The sequence below is a fragment of the Piliocolobus tephrosceles genome, chromosome 9, assembly GCF_002776525.5.
Source record: "Piliocolobus tephrosceles isolate RC106 chromosome 9, ASM277652v3, whole genome shotgun sequence".
NCBI classification, from domain to species: domain Eukaryota; kingdom Metazoa; phylum Chordata; class Mammalia; order Primates; family Cercopithecidae; genus Piliocolobus; species Piliocolobus tephrosceles.
This window is the reverse complement of record NC_045442.1, coordinates 26,847,814-26,865,819: the sequence shown is the minus strand read 5'-3', so window position 1 is coordinate 26,865,819 and position 18,006 is coordinate 26,847,814. Positions and strand designations below refer to the sequence as shown.

The window sequence follows — 18,006 nt, the reverse complement described above, 5'->3', positions numbered from 1 at the left end:
TACAGGGCTCCACAGACCCAGTGGTTAAAGATCCTTCTTTCAGTAGATACACCTAAACAGTGACACACTAATATATTTATTAATTCAACAAATATTAAATGTTTCATCCAGGTGTGGTGGCTCATGCCTATCCCAGCACTTTGGGAAGTCAAAGCAGGCAGATCACTTGAGCCCAGGAGTTTAAGACCAGCCTGGGCAACATGGTGAGACCTTATCTCTACTAAAAATGTAAAATAAAATAAAAATAAAAATAAATGTTTTGGGCTTTAAGTTATATTTTGGACATAGAATGGAGATTAAATAAGATGCAACTTTTCACACAGCTTTCAATCCAACAGTTTGGTCAATATTTTCTCTTTAACTACATGCATGACACACACAAATACACAAATGCACCTATGTTAGGTAAATCAATAGAATGTAGGTTTCTTTTTTAGTATTTTAATGTACTGGGCTCCTACAATGCGCACACACACACACACACATATACACACAGAGAATATTTAAACAATAAAATATTTGTTTCCTGGATGAGAACCTGTCAATTTGTCCTCTTTGAACTCGGGCCAATAATAAATGCCATATCCAATAAATATGTTCAAAACTTTCAATATATCCTGTGATTGACTGTAGTTGAGCCTGCTCTTTTCAGCTCACCTCCCAAGGCAGAAAGTAATACAAGAAAGAATAACATCCTTGTCACAGATGTAAACTACAAGATATCTACATATAAGAGGACAGCTGGTAAGAAACATCAGTGCCAACCATAGACTCTCACAGTACAAAAGCTTTCTAGAGGATCTAAGATAAAGTACTGGTTTATATAAATAACCACACATTCCTATGCAGACACTTGTTTTGGGGGCAAAGATTCAGAATCTGTGCCATGGACCCCATCAGCAATCTGAGAAAGCCTGTGGACCCATTTTTTCAGAATGTTTTTAATGCATAAAATAAATTACCCAGAATAAACAAACAATAATTCAATTAAATTTAAATAAAGTTATTAAAAGATTAAAAAACAAGTATTTAATACCCTTGTATGTACTTTTAAAATTCACATATTATATATCAAGATCTACTGGCAGGTCTGATAACTACTACAATTTTGAGGAAAGAATGAGCATAAATAATATTTTCAGATATAATGACTGCATTATTATATAAAAATTTCTGCGATTTCTATTGCGACAAAGTCGCTTATATTGCTAATACTACTACAGTTTATTTCCAACCCTTATAATTGAAAGTAATCTTGTAAGTTATAAGGTTTGTAAAAATAAAGATATAATTTTTTGTTTCTCATGTAAAAACTAAAGCTTTCCAGAGCTCACCTCCACTCAAATATGGGAACTTCAATAGAAACAGAAATTATGTATAACACGTAATCTAGGGACATCTGAAATAGACCAAGAGTAAATTTGGAATAACAAACCCAGATAAGGATTCACAACACACTCCGTAGGGAAGAGCCAAATTGGCAAGTGAGGGACTTTTCCTGTGTCAAATGTCTCAGTGTCTTGACTACAAAATATGTGAACACAGGAAGGTCAGAATAACTTCTTGTTCAAAGTCAAAAACATGATGGCCAGGTGTAGTGGCTCATGCCTGTAATCTCAGCACTTTGGGAGGCCAACGTGGGCGGATCACTTGAGGTCAGGTGTTTGAGATCAGTCTGACCAACATGGCGAAAACCCATCTCTACCAAAACTACAAAAATCACCGGGCGTGGTGGTAGGTGCCTGTAATCCTAGCTACTGGAGAGGCTGAGGCAGGAGAATCACTTGAATCCAGGAGGCAGAGGTTGCAGTGAGCTGAGATCGCACCACTGCACTCCAGGCTGGGCAACAGAGTGAGCCTTCATCTCAAAAAGCAAAACAAAACAAAAAAAGCATTACATTATTGTAGAGTATATTTGGCATATACTCTACAAGATGTACAACCTAGAATAAAAACAATGGGTTCCATATACATAAACAATGAATGGGGTCTAGCACAGTGGCTCATGTCGGTAATCACAGTACTTTGAAAGGCCAAGTGGGTGGATCACTTGAGGTCAGGAGTTCCAGACCAGCCCAGTCAACATAGTAAAACACAGTCTCTGCTAAAAATGCAAAAAATCAGCTGGACGTGGTGGCGGGCACCTATAATCACAGCTACTCAGGAGGCTAAGGCAGGAGAATCACTTGAACCCGGGAGGCGGAGGTTGCCGTAAGCTGAGATCACACCATTACATTCCAGCCTGGGCAACAAGAGTAAAACTCCATCACACACACACACACAAAAAATCCTAATAATAATAATAATAATAATAATAATAATAATAAATGGATGGAGAAAAAAAGAGGATTTCAATCAGAAAATGAGAAAGAGGCCGGCCATGGTGGCTCACGCTTGTAATCCCAGCACTGAGGGAGGCAGAGGCAAGCTGATTGCTTGAGGTCAGGAGTTCGAGACCAGCTTAGCCAACATGGCAAAACCCCATCTCTACCAAAAATACAAAAATTAACCTGGCATGGTGACGCATGCCTGGAGTCCCAGCTCCGCGGGAGGCTGAGGCAGGAGGATGACTTGAACCTGGGGGGCAGAGGTTGCAGTGAGCCGAGATGGCGCCACTGCACTCTAGACTGGGTGACAGAATGAGACTCTGTCTCAGGAAAAAAAAAAAAAAAAAAAGGAAATGAGAAAGAGATAACAGAGATATGGAATTCTTAGCGCAGCTGATGAGACCGTAACCTGATTTTGATAAATACACTGTCAGATTGTGGCCGCTACATTTGCTAACACCTGGCTACCCCGACCTCTCTGTGCTATTTACTTCCAACCTCCTCCTCTCTGTTTGTCGTTGTTGTTGTTTTAACTGGAGCCTTGGTTACTGACACAATCTCTTTCTCTTTCTCTCTCTCTCTCTCTCTTTTTTTTTTTTTTAACACCGTGACAGGTCAGGTGTTATGCTTAGACCCTTTAAATCAATTGGTAGGTTTTTTTTTTTTTCTGTTTTGTTTTGACAGGGCTAACTTTTCAAATTAAATCCTTTTATTGAATTTTCACCCTTGGATAGTTTCTGAAGATGCTGCCTTTGAAAAAAAAAAAAAAAAAAGTAAAGTAAAATAAATAAAATTAGAACTGATATATTTCATGCCTTGTGAAAGCTAAGCCTGAGATGACAGTTTGGCATTATCAACCGCCATGCCTTCAGGGAGCACAGGAATAATGCTGAGTGTAAGAAAATGTGCAGATCACAGAGAGTGATGGCCTCATTGTTTTTAGGATACAGTGTCATGTGCATTGGATGCCACAAGCCAGAAAGCAGCAGCATATGCCCAAAAGCTTGAAAATGAAAGCAATCCAGGATGCTACCAATTCCATCCAGTTTCCTAAACTAGGGGTGCGATCGTGGGAGACAGACCCTCAAGCTCTTTCACTAATTTTCTTAAAATTAGTGAAAAGTTGTGGAACTTTGCTACTCAAGCATGTTTCATAGACCCGCAGCATGGATATCATTCAGGAGCTTGTGAGAAATGCAGACTCTCAGGCCCCTACTGAATCACAATGCAGATCTTAACAAGGTCCCTAGGTGGGTAGTATACATGCTAAGGTTTAAGATGCGAGGCTCTAACATTTTCAGACAACTTGGTAAGTGAGGTGAGATAGCCAACTGGTAGCCCTGACAACTGGTCAGCCAGGTCTGCGGTCACTCAACATATGCTTAGTGAGATCTCTCTACATGTAGATGCCGTGGCATGTGCTGGAGACACAATGCTTTTGTTTAGAGATGGGATCTCACTACGTTGCCCAGGCTGGAGTGAAGTTGCTATTCACAGCTGTGTTCATGGTGCACTACAATCTTGAACTCCTGGGCTCAAATGATCCTCCTGCCTCAGCCTCCTCAGTAGCTGGGACTACAGATGTGTGTTACCATTCTTGGCTCTGAAGATACAATATTGAATATGACATACATGGTCCCTGCTCTCATAAAACTTACAGACTGATGGGGAGAAACGGTTGTGATCGAATAATCATGTAAATAGAAAGTATAATTTCAAACAGAGAAGAACATGATAAAGAAAAAAAAACATAGTTGTATAAAAGCAATCAAAATAAGAAACTCATTTAGATTCAGAGTTTACAAAAGGCTTTTCTAAGAAATAGGCGATTAACCTGAGGTCCGAACCATCCACAGTAATCAATTATGCTTGATTGGTCAGGGTACGGGCAAGAGAGAAGGATATTCCAGATAGAGAAAACAGCAAGTATCAAGGCTTTATGGCAAGACACATACCCCTGTATGTTCCAAGAATTGAAAACACGCCTAAAGGCCTGCAGACAAGGAGTGAGGAAAGGGCAGAGTAAGATTAGGCTAAGGGAATGGGCAGGCACAGGTTATGCTGGAGCTATAGGTCAAGATGAGAATTTAGCTCTGTATCATCAAAGCAACGTGAAGTAAGCAAGACCTGGAGTGCAGTGGCGCAATCTCAGCTCACTGCAACCTCTGCCCCCTGGGTTCATGTAAGTCTCCTGCCTCTGCCTCTCAAGTAGCTGGGACAACAGGCGTGTACCACCACGGCCAGCTAATTTTTGTATTTTTAGTAGAGATGGGATCTCATCATGTTGGCCAGGATGGTCTCTATCTCTAGTAAGCAAGACTTTTAAACAACGATGTGTTTACTTTTGCATTAAGAAAATGCTGATCTCCGTTATATAGCAAGAACTGGACCTTGGAGTCCAAGATAACATCATCTGCTCCAGGGAAATGGAGAGGTCACCACCACAGCGAGCCCACTGAGGAGGTGGGAAAGCCGCTCTGACCTGTTGAGCTCATTCTGTGTCAGGTACAGTGCTGGGCATGTCACACATGGCAGCTGTGCCTGGGTTACGGAGGAGGATGGTCAGCCTTGACCCCTGACCTGTGCCCCTACTGACTCTGTCAAAAAATATATTCACTCCCCCCAAAAAGGTAAACAAAACCATTAGAGATGAGAAATCTCATGGTGCATGCATAGTAATAAAAAAAAAATGCGTGGTTTCTGGGGAGTTTGGGTTGTAGGGGTGACTTGCTTTGTTTGGCTGTAAGCTGGTAAAGTGCAGGATCTTCTGCCTTTGTGTGCAGAAGAGCTAAGGAATGGTAGATAGGCACAAATGGCAGTGATTAGAGTGCTTTTGAATTGTGAGGGATATTTTAGAAACTGAGAATGTCTTAGAAATGAGATGATCCCTCTCTGGGCCAGCGCTGGGCAGCCTACACCAGCCTCATTGCTCTGTGGTAATTGTGGATAGTCCATTCTCTTCCTCTCCTCCACATCTGAGACCTCTTTCTTTCTCCCTATCTTTTCTTCCCTCACCCTCTTCTATCTACAGTTTCCCCCTTTTCTCATTTTCCTTTACGCCTCTCACCTGGAGTGCTCTATCCTAGGCCTAAGTGTACCCTCTCAAATGCTTAGCCCTTCTGAGGATCCTCTGTGCCAGAGAAGGGGAAGGAAACACTCATCGCTGGTGTTAGTAGGTCAGACACTGTGTGAAGTATTTTATGTGCATGGGTTTCTCGAATTCTCATCTGGATGGGCTTTGTGAGACAGACATCACTGTCCTCTACTTATTTACCATAGGAGCTTATGTATATTATTACTTAAGCTTTCTGTGCCTTTGTTTCTTCATATGTGAAATGAGAAAAACAACCTACAACGTTGTCATGAGGCCACGAGGTGTGATCCCGTCCTTCACTGCAGCATAACCACCCGGAGTTGATGAGAACTACTGACGGGTGAGCAATTCACTCAACTGACTCTCCTCCTGCTGCCTCTGATGGGGACACACAGAAAAATTCTCTCTCTCTCTTTTTAAAATTCTTTCCAAGTGTTTTGTGAATCTCCGAACAAGACAGTGAGGGATGGCCTGGATGGTATCTGACAAAATAAGGAGACTGAAGAAACAATTCAACACAAAACAGCAGCAGCAGCAGCAACAACAAAACACTTCAGGAATCAAGAGTTTGGAGGTCTTCTCTTTACCTGGAAAGACACTTTGATTGGATGAGAGGGCTGTGCTGGTATCACCACTATCCAAATATACATATTTCTGGATAACCTATATATTTATAAATATATATGAAAATATATATTTATGAAAAATTATTACGACTATTTTGCATTACTGAAGACAGGAAATGTCTTCATGCCCAAATCACACGATTATTGCCACTGTGCCACTGTATCTACCTACCTATCCTTAGCTCTTCTGAACAAAAGATACCTGCACTTTACTAGCTTAGAGTCAAAAGAATCAGGTCACCCCTGCAACCCCAAATCCCCAGAAACCACACATCCATTATCACTCTGCATACACCATGAGATTATTATACAGACTCAGTTCATGACAGAGTCATAGAACTAATATTACTAAGAATATTGTGGCAAAGTTGATTTACTTACGACCATCCACAGTTCTGGCCTCAAGATGCACAAGGTCTGGTTCTTTATTTGACCCCATCACAGACCTAAAAAATGAGGAAACATGAAAAGAAACATCCATATTAATGACTTCACATGTGCCTTAGAGGAACTCGGCAGAGCCCCAGACTACTAATATCCACAGGCATCTAAACCCACAATCTTTAGAATATATCTACTCAATTTATTTATACAGCCTGACAGTAAAATTTCCACTTAAAATAAAAATGATAATGAAAACTTCACTTGATGAAAGGCAGGCTGCATTCTAGCAAGGATGTTGTGTATTATTAGCTGGGATTTGCATACAGGTCCTACACATGCTGCGTGTGTACTCTAGCAACAACCCTAGTGACAGTGTACTAAACTTTCAAAACTTATGAGACAGATGCCAGGCATGCTGCTTCAGCTGGGTGACCTGAACAGTGATTTCCATAGCACGCTGATCTAATTAATTTTTTCACTGAAATTTGCCAAACCACCTACTACTACCCTATGAACAAACCCTGTGATGCAACCCATGCAGCAGCAGTTACAGCAGAGTGACGATTCTCTGTATTGTCGAACCCGTGTGAAGAGAAATAGATGCACCTCACTTTCTGAAACGTGCCTGAAACTGTATGTGTAAGCAAAATAAAAGCTTATTTAAAACGCCTTGGAGACACATACTATTTTGTGTAATCTTGCAGTAAGCTATATTAAATATAAAATAATTATTATTCTGTAACATAAATAATATGGGCAATCACGCTTTATCTCTAGGATTTTTATACAATGAGATTAATTAAACTTGGGAACATCTGCACTTTTTGAAAAAAAATCAGGCTTTGCAGAACTTTAATTCATTCCATTTCGACAGAGAAAACAGCAAAATGCCTCCAAACTGGTCCCCAGCCACTCAGCCCAGCCACTCAATCAAGGCTAGAAAATGCAAATGTTAAAACTACTTATCCAGCACCGGGCCGAGCGCGGTGGCTCACGCCTGTGATCCCAGCACTTTGGGAGGTTGAGGCAGGTGGATCACGAGGTCAGGAGATCAAGACCATCCTGGCTAACACGGGGAAATCCCATCTCTACTAAAAATACAAATAATTAGCCAGGTGTGGTAGCAGGCGCCTCTAGTCCCAGCTACCCTGGAGGCTGAGGCAGGAGAATGGTGTAAACTCGGGAGGTGGAGCTTGCAGTGAGCCGAGATCACACCACTGCACTCCAACCTGGGCGACCAGGTGAGACTCCGTCTCCAAAACAAAACAAAAAAAAGTACTTATCCCTCCAGAGCTTAGTGTGGTATCCATGACCCTACACAGATTGAGTCCATCTCACTTTTGCTGCCTCATTTCCTGCCACACTGAAAGATGTTGCCATTGCCTGAAAGTGCCACATTCATTTCCTCCCCTGACCCGTGATCCGCTGTAAGCTTCTGCCTTCAGCTTGAGAAGCTCTTCTCCAGCTTCACCTAACCCCTGAATCGTAGTTTAAGACACAACTGAAAATTCACTTCCTCTGTTGAATATGTCTCATTTACAACAGGGAAAGCCTTTTCCGCCTATCAGCAAGTGTTCATTATAAATCCCGTAAGATCCTTATCAGAGTTTGTTATAAAGAATTATTTTTGTGTTTTTCCAATGTGAAGGCATCATCTTCCCCCAAGAGAGACACACAAACACCCAAATACAAAAGAACACACACAGAGATACTCAATGAAGCTACTGGAAGGTCTTCTCTTTACACACTTTCTATTCATAGTATAGTTCCTGGTATATAACAGACAGTCAAATGTGAAATGAAAGAAGGAAGGAATGAAGGAAAGACTAAAGAAACGGAAAGAAGTTAGGAGGAAAGGCAGGGAGGACAAGAGGGAGGAGATAAAGAGAAAGAAAGCAAAGGAGCTATAAAGGTCTGTGGGTTTTCTGAAGTAAGTACATTAATCATTGTCCTAGGGGCATTCCCAGAACTCTACTTATTTAAACTCATTTTCCCAACTCAAAGAATCTGAGGGCTAGCTGGCTTAATCACTCTTCATCTGGAGAAAAGAAGTCTCCTTAAGGCCCTGTTATTGCTGTCAATAAGTTTTCTCTGATTGATACATGGCCTGAAATTCAGAGCCTATGCTTGAAACATTACATCCTACTTTCTTCTTCCCCTAGGAAGCAGATATTTCCTAAAAAGGGTTTCATCACTTCCCTCATATAGACATGGGACGTGCATTTGGACATTTTAATCAATAGAATCTGCTTGAATCCAGGCAGAAAGTGACCCTTTCATCAGCATTTCAGTTAAGTACTGCAGCGACTACTAGGCTTTGGGTGGTGACTCTCCCCACACTGAAGCATTAATTGGATCCGCAGGTGACCTCTTCTGACAAGACCAGTCATGAGCATTAAAAAAGAAAATGAGTTGCTTGACAAGCCTAAATCCAGAAAGCTCAGCAGTTAACTGTTTTATTTCAAAATGGGCCATTACATGTTGTTCAACTGTCCACTTTGTTTTAAGTTTCATCCTTGAAATGACTACCACCATTTATTCCCAGGAGAAACCCAGCACCCCAGAAACACAAGGTTAAAACTAGCATGCAAGCCTATCTGCTCGGCTTATGGCTAATGTCAACGGGAGGCAAAATAATTACCCTGGATTCAGTGTAGCTTTCCATGTGCTTATGGCCTCAAATAAATAGTAGCATTTTTTTTTTTAATCTTGTATTATCTTTAATGGCAAAGCTGTTGTTTCCAGTGACATCCCCTACTGCCTTATCAACAAATAAAAAAAAGAGGCAAGGTCAGGTGCGGTGCGGTGGTTCATGCCTGTAATCCCAGCACTTTGGGAGGCTAGGGCAGGTAGATAATGAGCCAAGTGATTGAGACCATCCTGGCCAACACAGTGAAACCTCGTCTCTACTAAAATTACAGAAATTAGCTGGGTGTGGTGGTGGGTGCCTGTAGTTCCAGCTACTCGGGAGGCCGAGGCAGGAAAATCCCTTGAACCTGGGAGGCAGAAGTTGCAGTGAGCCAAGATCACAGTACTGCACTCTAGTCTGGGCAACAAATTGAGACTCCATCTCAAAAAAAAAAAAAAAAAAAAAAAAAAAGAAAAAGAAAAGAAAAAAGAGGCAAGAGCAAGAGCAAAATAGAGTTCTTTGTTCTCCCCAAATCTACTGTGGCTAACAAACCTCCTTATTCTGCCTACATGTTTTCTCATCCAAAGTAAAACAACTACAAACTACAAAACAAAACTTTACATATGAAAGTCAAACCACAGTGTTTCCAATAATTTTTATCTGATGATGTCCTCATTCCTAGACCTGTGGTCCAAGAGTATCTCTAGCAGTCACAGGTGATAAAGAATTATTGCTGCTTTTACTTTATAGCCCTAGTGAGTTCTTAATTGCTGAGGCCAATCAATGCTAAATGTCTGTGTAAGTGCTGATTTTAACAGTCCTGTCATTGACCAGATACCTTGGAAAAGCATATCACTGCAGTTGACCCAAATGATATTACTCTAGCCTACATATGCTCCTAAATTTTAGCTGGAGCTATGGAGTTAGGAGGTATTCTGTGTGTTTTGAGATCAACTATGGGTGTCATCATCATCCTCATCATTAAACATCACCATTATCATCATTATAATCATCAAAGAAAAACAGCATCAACATAGAATTTAATACAAAATGAACTCTTCACGGTCTTACTTGCAGAATGAGATCTTGAGACTGATACTCAAGCATCTCTATCCAAAGATAGAAATGGCAAATCTGTTGGCATCTCTGACTTCGAGTATTAAGCATAAGAGATTGGGCACCTTTGCTTTATGCCTCTAGGTTATCCAGCACATATCACTGTCATAGTTCATAATGATTTGCTACATGTCTGCATAAATGACTCTCTTACTACACTGGACTCCCAAAGGCAAATGTTCTGTCTTTTATCACTGAACTCTCTATGCTTACCAAAGTACAGAGAAGCAAGTTTTCTCAGTAAATACAACATTTTTGTACCAGTCAGTATTTACTAATGTCCAATATAGGATGTTATTCATTTATATATAGAGAGAGGACTCAGAACCTCTCTATAAATATACGATAAAAATTTTGTCTAGGATATTTTAATTATAAAAAAAGGTAATAGGTAGATGCATCTTGTATACCTTTATATTGCCTTTATGTTGAACCAGGAAAATGAACTCCCTTCTTGAACTGAATTTTATGGAAGGGAAAGGGAGTCTTTCTGTGCACATCCTGGTGTCTGCCTGGGATCTCCTCTCATCCTTCTTCTGCCTTCATAACTCTTATTGCTGTGGCTCAGCTGCAGATGACTGAAGTTGAAAATAGGCTTCTCAGCAGGGGTGCCACTTAAGCCAAGTTGGTTATCCTTTCTGAGACTTTCAGAATGATGAACACACTTTTGCACAGAAAAAATCAGGCCATGTTACAACTGGTGAGTCATTTGTCAATCTCCTTTATTGACAGACAGACTCAAACCTTTCTGTATCTCTGTGCTAGGCACCTGCACACCACAGATAGATTATCAAAAAGCATTAACTGAATGGTTTTTGAGAAAAGAGAAGTGCACAAACCAGCCATATCAGCATGTATTAATTTATCTGTATATGTAACTTTCGTTAAGTTAACATCTGTGCTGTCACTTTTTTAGTCTTTAAAATAAGTTAACATAATTTTTCCTACATTTTTCCTATAATATACATCTTTGAGTACCTAGAAGATTACTGACACACAGCTAGGGCTCAGGAAAAATAGGTAATTTATTTATTCTCTTTTCCCCCCTTTTTATTTCAAGAAATGGGTGGGGGAATATTAATACCTAAGAAATTAAAATTTATGTTGGTATTAAACAATTCTCGGCCAGGCGCAGTGGCTCACACCTGTAATCCGCGAATCACCTGAGGTCAGGAATTTGAGACCAGACTGGCCAACATGGTGAAACCCCATCTCTACTAAAAGTACAAAAATTAGCTGGGTGTGGTGGCGGGCACCTGTAATCCCAGCTACTCAGGAGGCTGAGGCAGGAGAATCGCTTGAACCCAGGAGGTGGAGGTTGCAGTGAGCCGAGATCGTGCCACTGCACTCCAGCCTGGGCAACAAGAGTGAGAGTCTGTCTCAAAAAAAAAAAAAAAAAAATTATTGACATATTATGAATGCCTAACAGAAATGATTTATCAAAATTATTTATTGTCATAAGTCAATAGACAAAAAATGAGTCAATGGTTCAGAGATCAGTTATATGAATATATAAAATTCAATTATTCATTCATTTATTTAGTCAGTGAAACATTCCAAACCCCTACTATGAAATAAGAATGAGAGCTCCATAATTACTGCATTTAAGAGCTTCAGAATTACAGAAGAGGCAGTAACCCAATGAAGCAAGGGTTCTAACATTCAAGGTGCTATTTGAAGCCACAGGAGGAATGACCTTTCACCTGCATATGGAAACCTGGAGAAAAAGCAAGGTCCAGGAACCCTTTGGAGTAAATGAATCAAATCTTCCAGTGTACACAGCAATAGGATCAATGGGCAGAAGGGGTGAACAGCATTCTAATTACAGACAAATAGCAGGGACTGGGGCCCTAGTTCAAAGAGAGGATGACCCACGTAGGCATCTATTGTAAGTCAATAGGCTGGATCCAGTGTTCCCAAAGTACATTAGTAAAAGCAAACTGGAAAGATACCAGGGGCCCAATCAAAAAGCCCCTTTTGCATAATGCTAAGGTTTTGTATTTGATCCTGAAAGCCATGAGACGGTACTAAAGAAAGGTAAGCATATACATTTATAAACAGGTGAAAAGAACTTCAGTCCTGGTCTACGTGTGGTCCTCGCTCTTGAGCGAGTATGAGGTGAAGTTGCACAGGACATCTAGCTCAGCTTTCTTGAGGAAAACAAGACAAAGCCCATTGCAGCCTCCTGCATCTATGCTTCCAGTATCTTAAGTAGGTGTTCACATTTAGGAGCTATTTTGAAATAAAGCCTAAAGATCACTGAAGACAAGAATATGAAGAAAAATAAATCACACCCTGAAATAGTATACCAGTGATGTCAGCAGTGCAACATCAGCCTTCTGAAATACAATCGGCCAAATGCAGCCTGTGTAGACATTTTCTACAGAGAAATTCAGAAATGTCACTAGTTTATCATTTGCCTGGCATTTTGTCCAAGTTTATACCAGCTTAATAGAGTGCCTAATAAATGCTGCAGAGCCACAAAATGTCCTGATGTGGATAACCACAGAGCAAGTATTACAAAATAAATACCATGATATGATAGCACCTATTTATTCAGATTCAGAATTACAGTTAATGGTATATGGGAAGGAACGAGGAGGGACCTGCAGAGGAACAGGAGCTGGAAGGATAGAGACCCCTGCCTTCCTCTTCATGTTCCCACAGCCCCTCTTCATAAACAAAGCCCATGAGGGCAAGAGGTCCTGTCTGCTACCAAAGTGCCTGGCAGGTATTGGCAGTGAGATACCTTGGTTTCCTCTCCTACAGTCAAGGGTTTCCCCATCACCTGCCACCATAATTAGCCCTCAGGCAAACATCTTCAAGATAATCCTGGTTAAGGCCACAGTTTTTGTTTTTGAATACAGCATCTTAGCCTGAGGTCTCATCTGCTGTCCAATGAGGGCAAATGGGGCCAGATAATCTACAAAGCAGCCTAAGGTACCATTTAACCTCCCCCTTAGGCCTAAGAAACATGTCTGCTTTCTGCTTCTATTCCTCTGGCCCCCCACACTGTCCCATTGGTTCCCCAGAACCAAAGGTACCTACTAAAAATAACAAATACATAGATCAATAAATAGACAGATAAAAACGATGCTTAATCTCCTCAATGCATAATGGCCTACTGAGAATCAGCATTGCCAGCATCCTGAAGCCCTCTATATGCTGCATTTTGTCATCTTTACTGCCCAAACCAGAAGCCCAAGTGTTTATTTCTATGATGTCTGCAGCAAAGTGTGTGTGTGTGTGTGTGCATGTGTGTGTGTGTGTGTGTGTGTAGGTGTAGGGGAGCAAAGTGAGGCATGCAAGTCTGACCTGGAACGAAGAAATACATAAAGCTCAGGAGGGCAGTGAGGAGGCGAACATGTTTATTGAGCAAAGGGCTTGGTAAATAGGACTAAAAGTTTAAACAACAATGTTTAGAAACAAGCAACCTATCTCTAAAGACATCACAATGACCAGACATAAACCAGCCAAGATGAAGTTTTTCTTTTCTAATTTAATGACTTCGCTTTTTCCATCAGTGTTTGCATTTTTGTGTTTCCTTATTTCCCCACTTTTATGCTTCCCTCTCTGTCTTTGTTGTTTCTTAAAAAAAAAAATATATATATATATATATATATTTTTTTTTTTTTTTTTAAAGAGGAGGATGGTGCAGGCGTGGTGGCTCACGTACTTTAGGAGGCCAAGGCAGGTGGATCACTTGAAGTTGGAAGTTTGAGATGAGCCTGGCCAACATGATGAAACTCCATCTCTACTAAAAATACAAAAATTAGCCAGGTATGGCGTCATGGCGGCGCACGTTTGTAATCCCAGCTACTCAGGAGGCTGAGGCAGGTGGATCGCTTGAACACTGAAGGTGAGGTGGAGGTGGAGGTTGCAGTGAGCTGAAATCATGCCACTGGACTCAAAAAAAAAAAAAAAAAAAAAAAAAGATAAAAGTATGTGGGGGTCCAGAGAGGGACCATACCCAGATCAGTGCTCCTGATCCCCACACAAAAATCACAGTGCCAATGAGATACAGAGAAATGCATTTCAACTGATAAAAGAGCATGAGATTAAGTAAAGGAAAAGCTTAAAATATTTTTAATAAGATTTCTTTTTATCTTTTTAAACTTTAGTGGTATCATACCCTGCGTATTTTTAGCAACTTGTTAAATGTACTCAATAATATATCTTAGAGATGGTTCCATACCAGAACATAAAATTAATGAGATAAATCTCTATTTTATTGCAACCTATTAAATGAAAATATCCAATTTATTCAGTCATTGTCTATTGATGGACCCAAAGAACAAATACACATAAATGGGAAAAATAACTGGAGATACACCTTAAAAATTCATAATTGTAGTCACTTTTGGTAGAGTTTGGGGGTTGTGGGTAATAGTCAAAGGGATCCTTATCTTTATCAGTAATTTAAGAATTTTTATAAGGAAGATGTATGTATGCAATACTCTAATAATTAATACATCTGTACTATTAATAAAAAGAAAATATTCTCCATCTGGAAAATAAAGTCTAAGTGGGTAGTAAATGTGCACAAATCACAAAGGGAGAGAAAAAAGGATGAGTGGCGTTTCCGTAGGGAGGAGACCTGGGATTTTCTTTAATCTTGAATACTTACAAGTCTGACACCATCTCAGTAAGAGGGCCAGGAAGGTAAAAGCCTGGAAGAGTTCCGGTCAGAGAAGCAGTGCTAAGGACCTCCTGGAGGGGCATGCTTGCGTTGACGTTAAATTCAGCAGAAGAAAGGAGGCTGGAGACCCTGCGTGGGGCCAGAGGGGCCACAGTAACAGAAGACAGGGAGAAGAGAGAACCTCTCCACTTCTCCTCTCTTTATCCATTTCTGCTAAGGACAAAGAACTTCAGACTAGAGGGTAGAGCAAATATAAGTTTAAAGGAATTGCTCAGCGCAGTGGCTTACACCTGTAATCCCTGTATTTTGGGAGGCTGAGATGGGAGGATTGCTTAAGTCCAGGAGTTTGAGACCAGCCTGGGCAACAAAACCAGACCCCATCTCTATTAAAAAGTTTTTAAAAGTCCAGGCACAGTGGCTCACATCTGTAACCCCAGGATCTCACTATACTGCCCCAGCTGGTCTTGAACTCCTGGACTCAAGCAGTCCTTCCACTTTGGCCTCCCAAAGTACTGAGATTACAGGCGTGAGCTGCTGTGGCCAGTCAGGGACTGTTTTAAAAGGCAAGGTTAGTGGACTAGGTATTCGAACTATACACTCACTATGGATGACCAAAAAGGTTGGGTAAATATTTAAAGTAATAACAGATCTACCAAGGAAATAAAAGAATTATGAGGCCAAAAACTGAGAGAAGATGGAAATTCAGAGAAGAAAGTCCAGAATTTGGCCCACTTTTCCCCTGGGGAAAACTGCTATTGTCTTGGCTATGCATGGTGGCTCACGCCTGTAATCCCAGCACTTTGGGAGTCCAAGGCAGGCGGATCATTTGAGGTCAGGAGTTTGAGACCAGCCTGGCCAACATGGTGAAACCTTGTCTCACTAAAAATGCAAAAGCTATCCTGGCGTGGTGGCACATACCTGCAATCCCAGCTACTCGAGAGGCTGAGGAAGGAGAATGGCTTGAACCCGGGAGGTAGAGGCTGCAGTGAGCCCAGACTGCACTACTGCACTTCAGTCTGGGAGACAGAGAGACACTCTGTCTCAAAATAAATAAATAAATAAATAAATAAATAAATAAATAAATAAATAAATAAATAAATAAATAAAAGGAATTGAAAATTTAAACAAGGCCGGGCGTGGTGGCTCAAGCCTGTAATCCCAGCACTTTGGGAGGCCGAGGCAGGCGGATCATGAAGTCAGAAGACCGAGACCATCCTGGCTAAGACGGTGAAACCCCGTCTCTACTAAAAATACAAAAACAAAATTAGGCGGGCATAGTGTCGGGCGCCTGTAGTCCCAGCTACTCGGGAGGCTGAGGCAGGAGAATGGCGTCAACCCGGGAGGCGGAGCTTGCGGTGAGCCGCGATCGCGCCATTGAGCTCCAACTGGGCAACAGAGCGCGACTCCGTCTCAAAAATAAATAAATAAATAAAAAGAAAATTTAAACCTGAGCATTTTGCTGCTGGAGATAACCTGACCCCATGGAAATAATATTCCATAAGAGAATTCCAGAACAGCTATCTCCACGTTTTGTTTGAACACCTCAAGCAAGGGGGGGAAAGTAGGCACACCCACTACATGATGGTTTCTTAGATGTAAGTTGTGGAAATGCAGTACAGTACTTACATACTAACTTTAGAAAATATACACAAAATAGAAACTAAAATAGGAGCAAAGAATAATCAGAAAGTATCTTTTTCTCACACCTCAGTAAATCACCAATTACCCTGCTAGGGTATGGGTACAGGTAAGTCACCATGGAGACTATTGCTCTAAACTGAGGATTCCTGGGATATCCTTAATATTTAACACCAGGCATGGCAGATGGTGGATTCTGAATTAATTTTTTAATGAATAAATGAATAAATTTTTGAATATGTTTACTGAGTAACTACAAATGCTAGATGTAGTTCTAGACATTAGGGGTTTAGCCCTGAATAAAACAGAACAATTCCTGTACCTCATGAAGCTTACAATTCAATAGGAAAGACAGGGAAATTAAAAATAAACATGTCAGGTGATGCTCACAATACTTCTCAAAAGCTGTGTTAGGAAAAATATATAAAATACAAAGCATTTAGCCATATCAGAAAAAAAAAAAAAAAGAAAGAAAAAAAACCATTGTTCCATGGTGTCAATCAATGGCTGGTTTCCATCTATTAAGTGTGAGATTGATGTCACATAGGGCCGCAAGGCTGTGCTCTTGTCGGTGTCCTGCTCATCAATTGTCAACAACTTGGATGAAAATACATGTTGTGTGCCTACAAAATTCACACATGACACAAATTCACGAAAAATAATGACAAGATAAGAGAAAGACAGTGTTATCTCTGAAAGTAACTTACTTGCCTAAGGGCATACGGCTAATAAAAGACACAATCAGACTGGAACCTAGGAATTCTAATTTCTCTAAGGCTCCATATGCCACCTGTAAAAAGGGTAGAGATAATAGTACCGAATAATACGATTGTTGTGAAAGGTAAAAGACTAAATATGTGTAGCTACTACTGCTGTCAACAGTATGAATTAAGGAATCCTTTAGAGACAGAAATTCTGTTAGAGAGTAACTAGTTCAAACACCTCCTGTAAGAAAGCCCAGGCTTCCAGAGAGCACATACCACATCCAAAGTCATACCACTCAGAGTGTATCAAGGTTGGAATTACTAACCCAGGTCCTTAACTCATCTCAATAATTCTTTTCATGGAAAAAAAAAATTACCCCTTAGTGTCTGAGGCAAGACGGTGTTAACTAGGAAGATAATGTGTGTGTCTTACACACTAAAAAGATAAGGAGAAGCTGGACATGGTGACTCACATCTGTAATTCTAGCACTTTGAGAGGCTAAGGCAGGTGGACTGCTTGAAGCCAGGAGTTCGAGACCAGCCTGGTCAACATGGCAAAACCTCGTCTCTACTAAAAATACAAAACTTGGCTGGGTGCGGTGGCTCACGCCTGTAATCCCAGTACTTTGGGAGGCCAAGACGGGCGGATCACGAGGTCAGGAGATCGAGACTATGCTGCCTAACGTGGTGAAACCCTGTCTCTACTAAAAATACATTAAAAAAAAAAATTTAGCTGGGCACAGTGGCGGGCACCTGTAGTCCCAGCTACACAGGAGGCTGAGGCAGGAGAATGGTGTGAACCCGGGAAGCGGAGCTTGCAGTGAGTGGAGATCGCGCCACTGCACTCCA

The 18,006-nt window shown here is 40.9% G+C and overlaps 1 protein-coding gene across 5 annotated transcripts in view; it reads right to left on the bottom strand.

The window, feature by feature from the left end:
* SORCS1 (sortilin related VPS10 domain containing receptor 1) overlaps positions 1–18,006 on the bottom strand; it is a 600,060-nt gene that overhangs the window by 150,088 nt on the left and 431,966 nt on the right. For all 5 annotated transcript variants that reach the window (XM_023206217.2, XM_023206215.3, XM_023206213.3 and 2 more), the window contains exon 6: positions 6,429–6,493. In XM_023206217.2, coding sequence (XP_023061985.1) covers positions 6,429–6,493 — 65 coding nt within the window. The remainder of the gene's footprint in view (positions 1–6,428; positions 6,494–18,006) is intronic.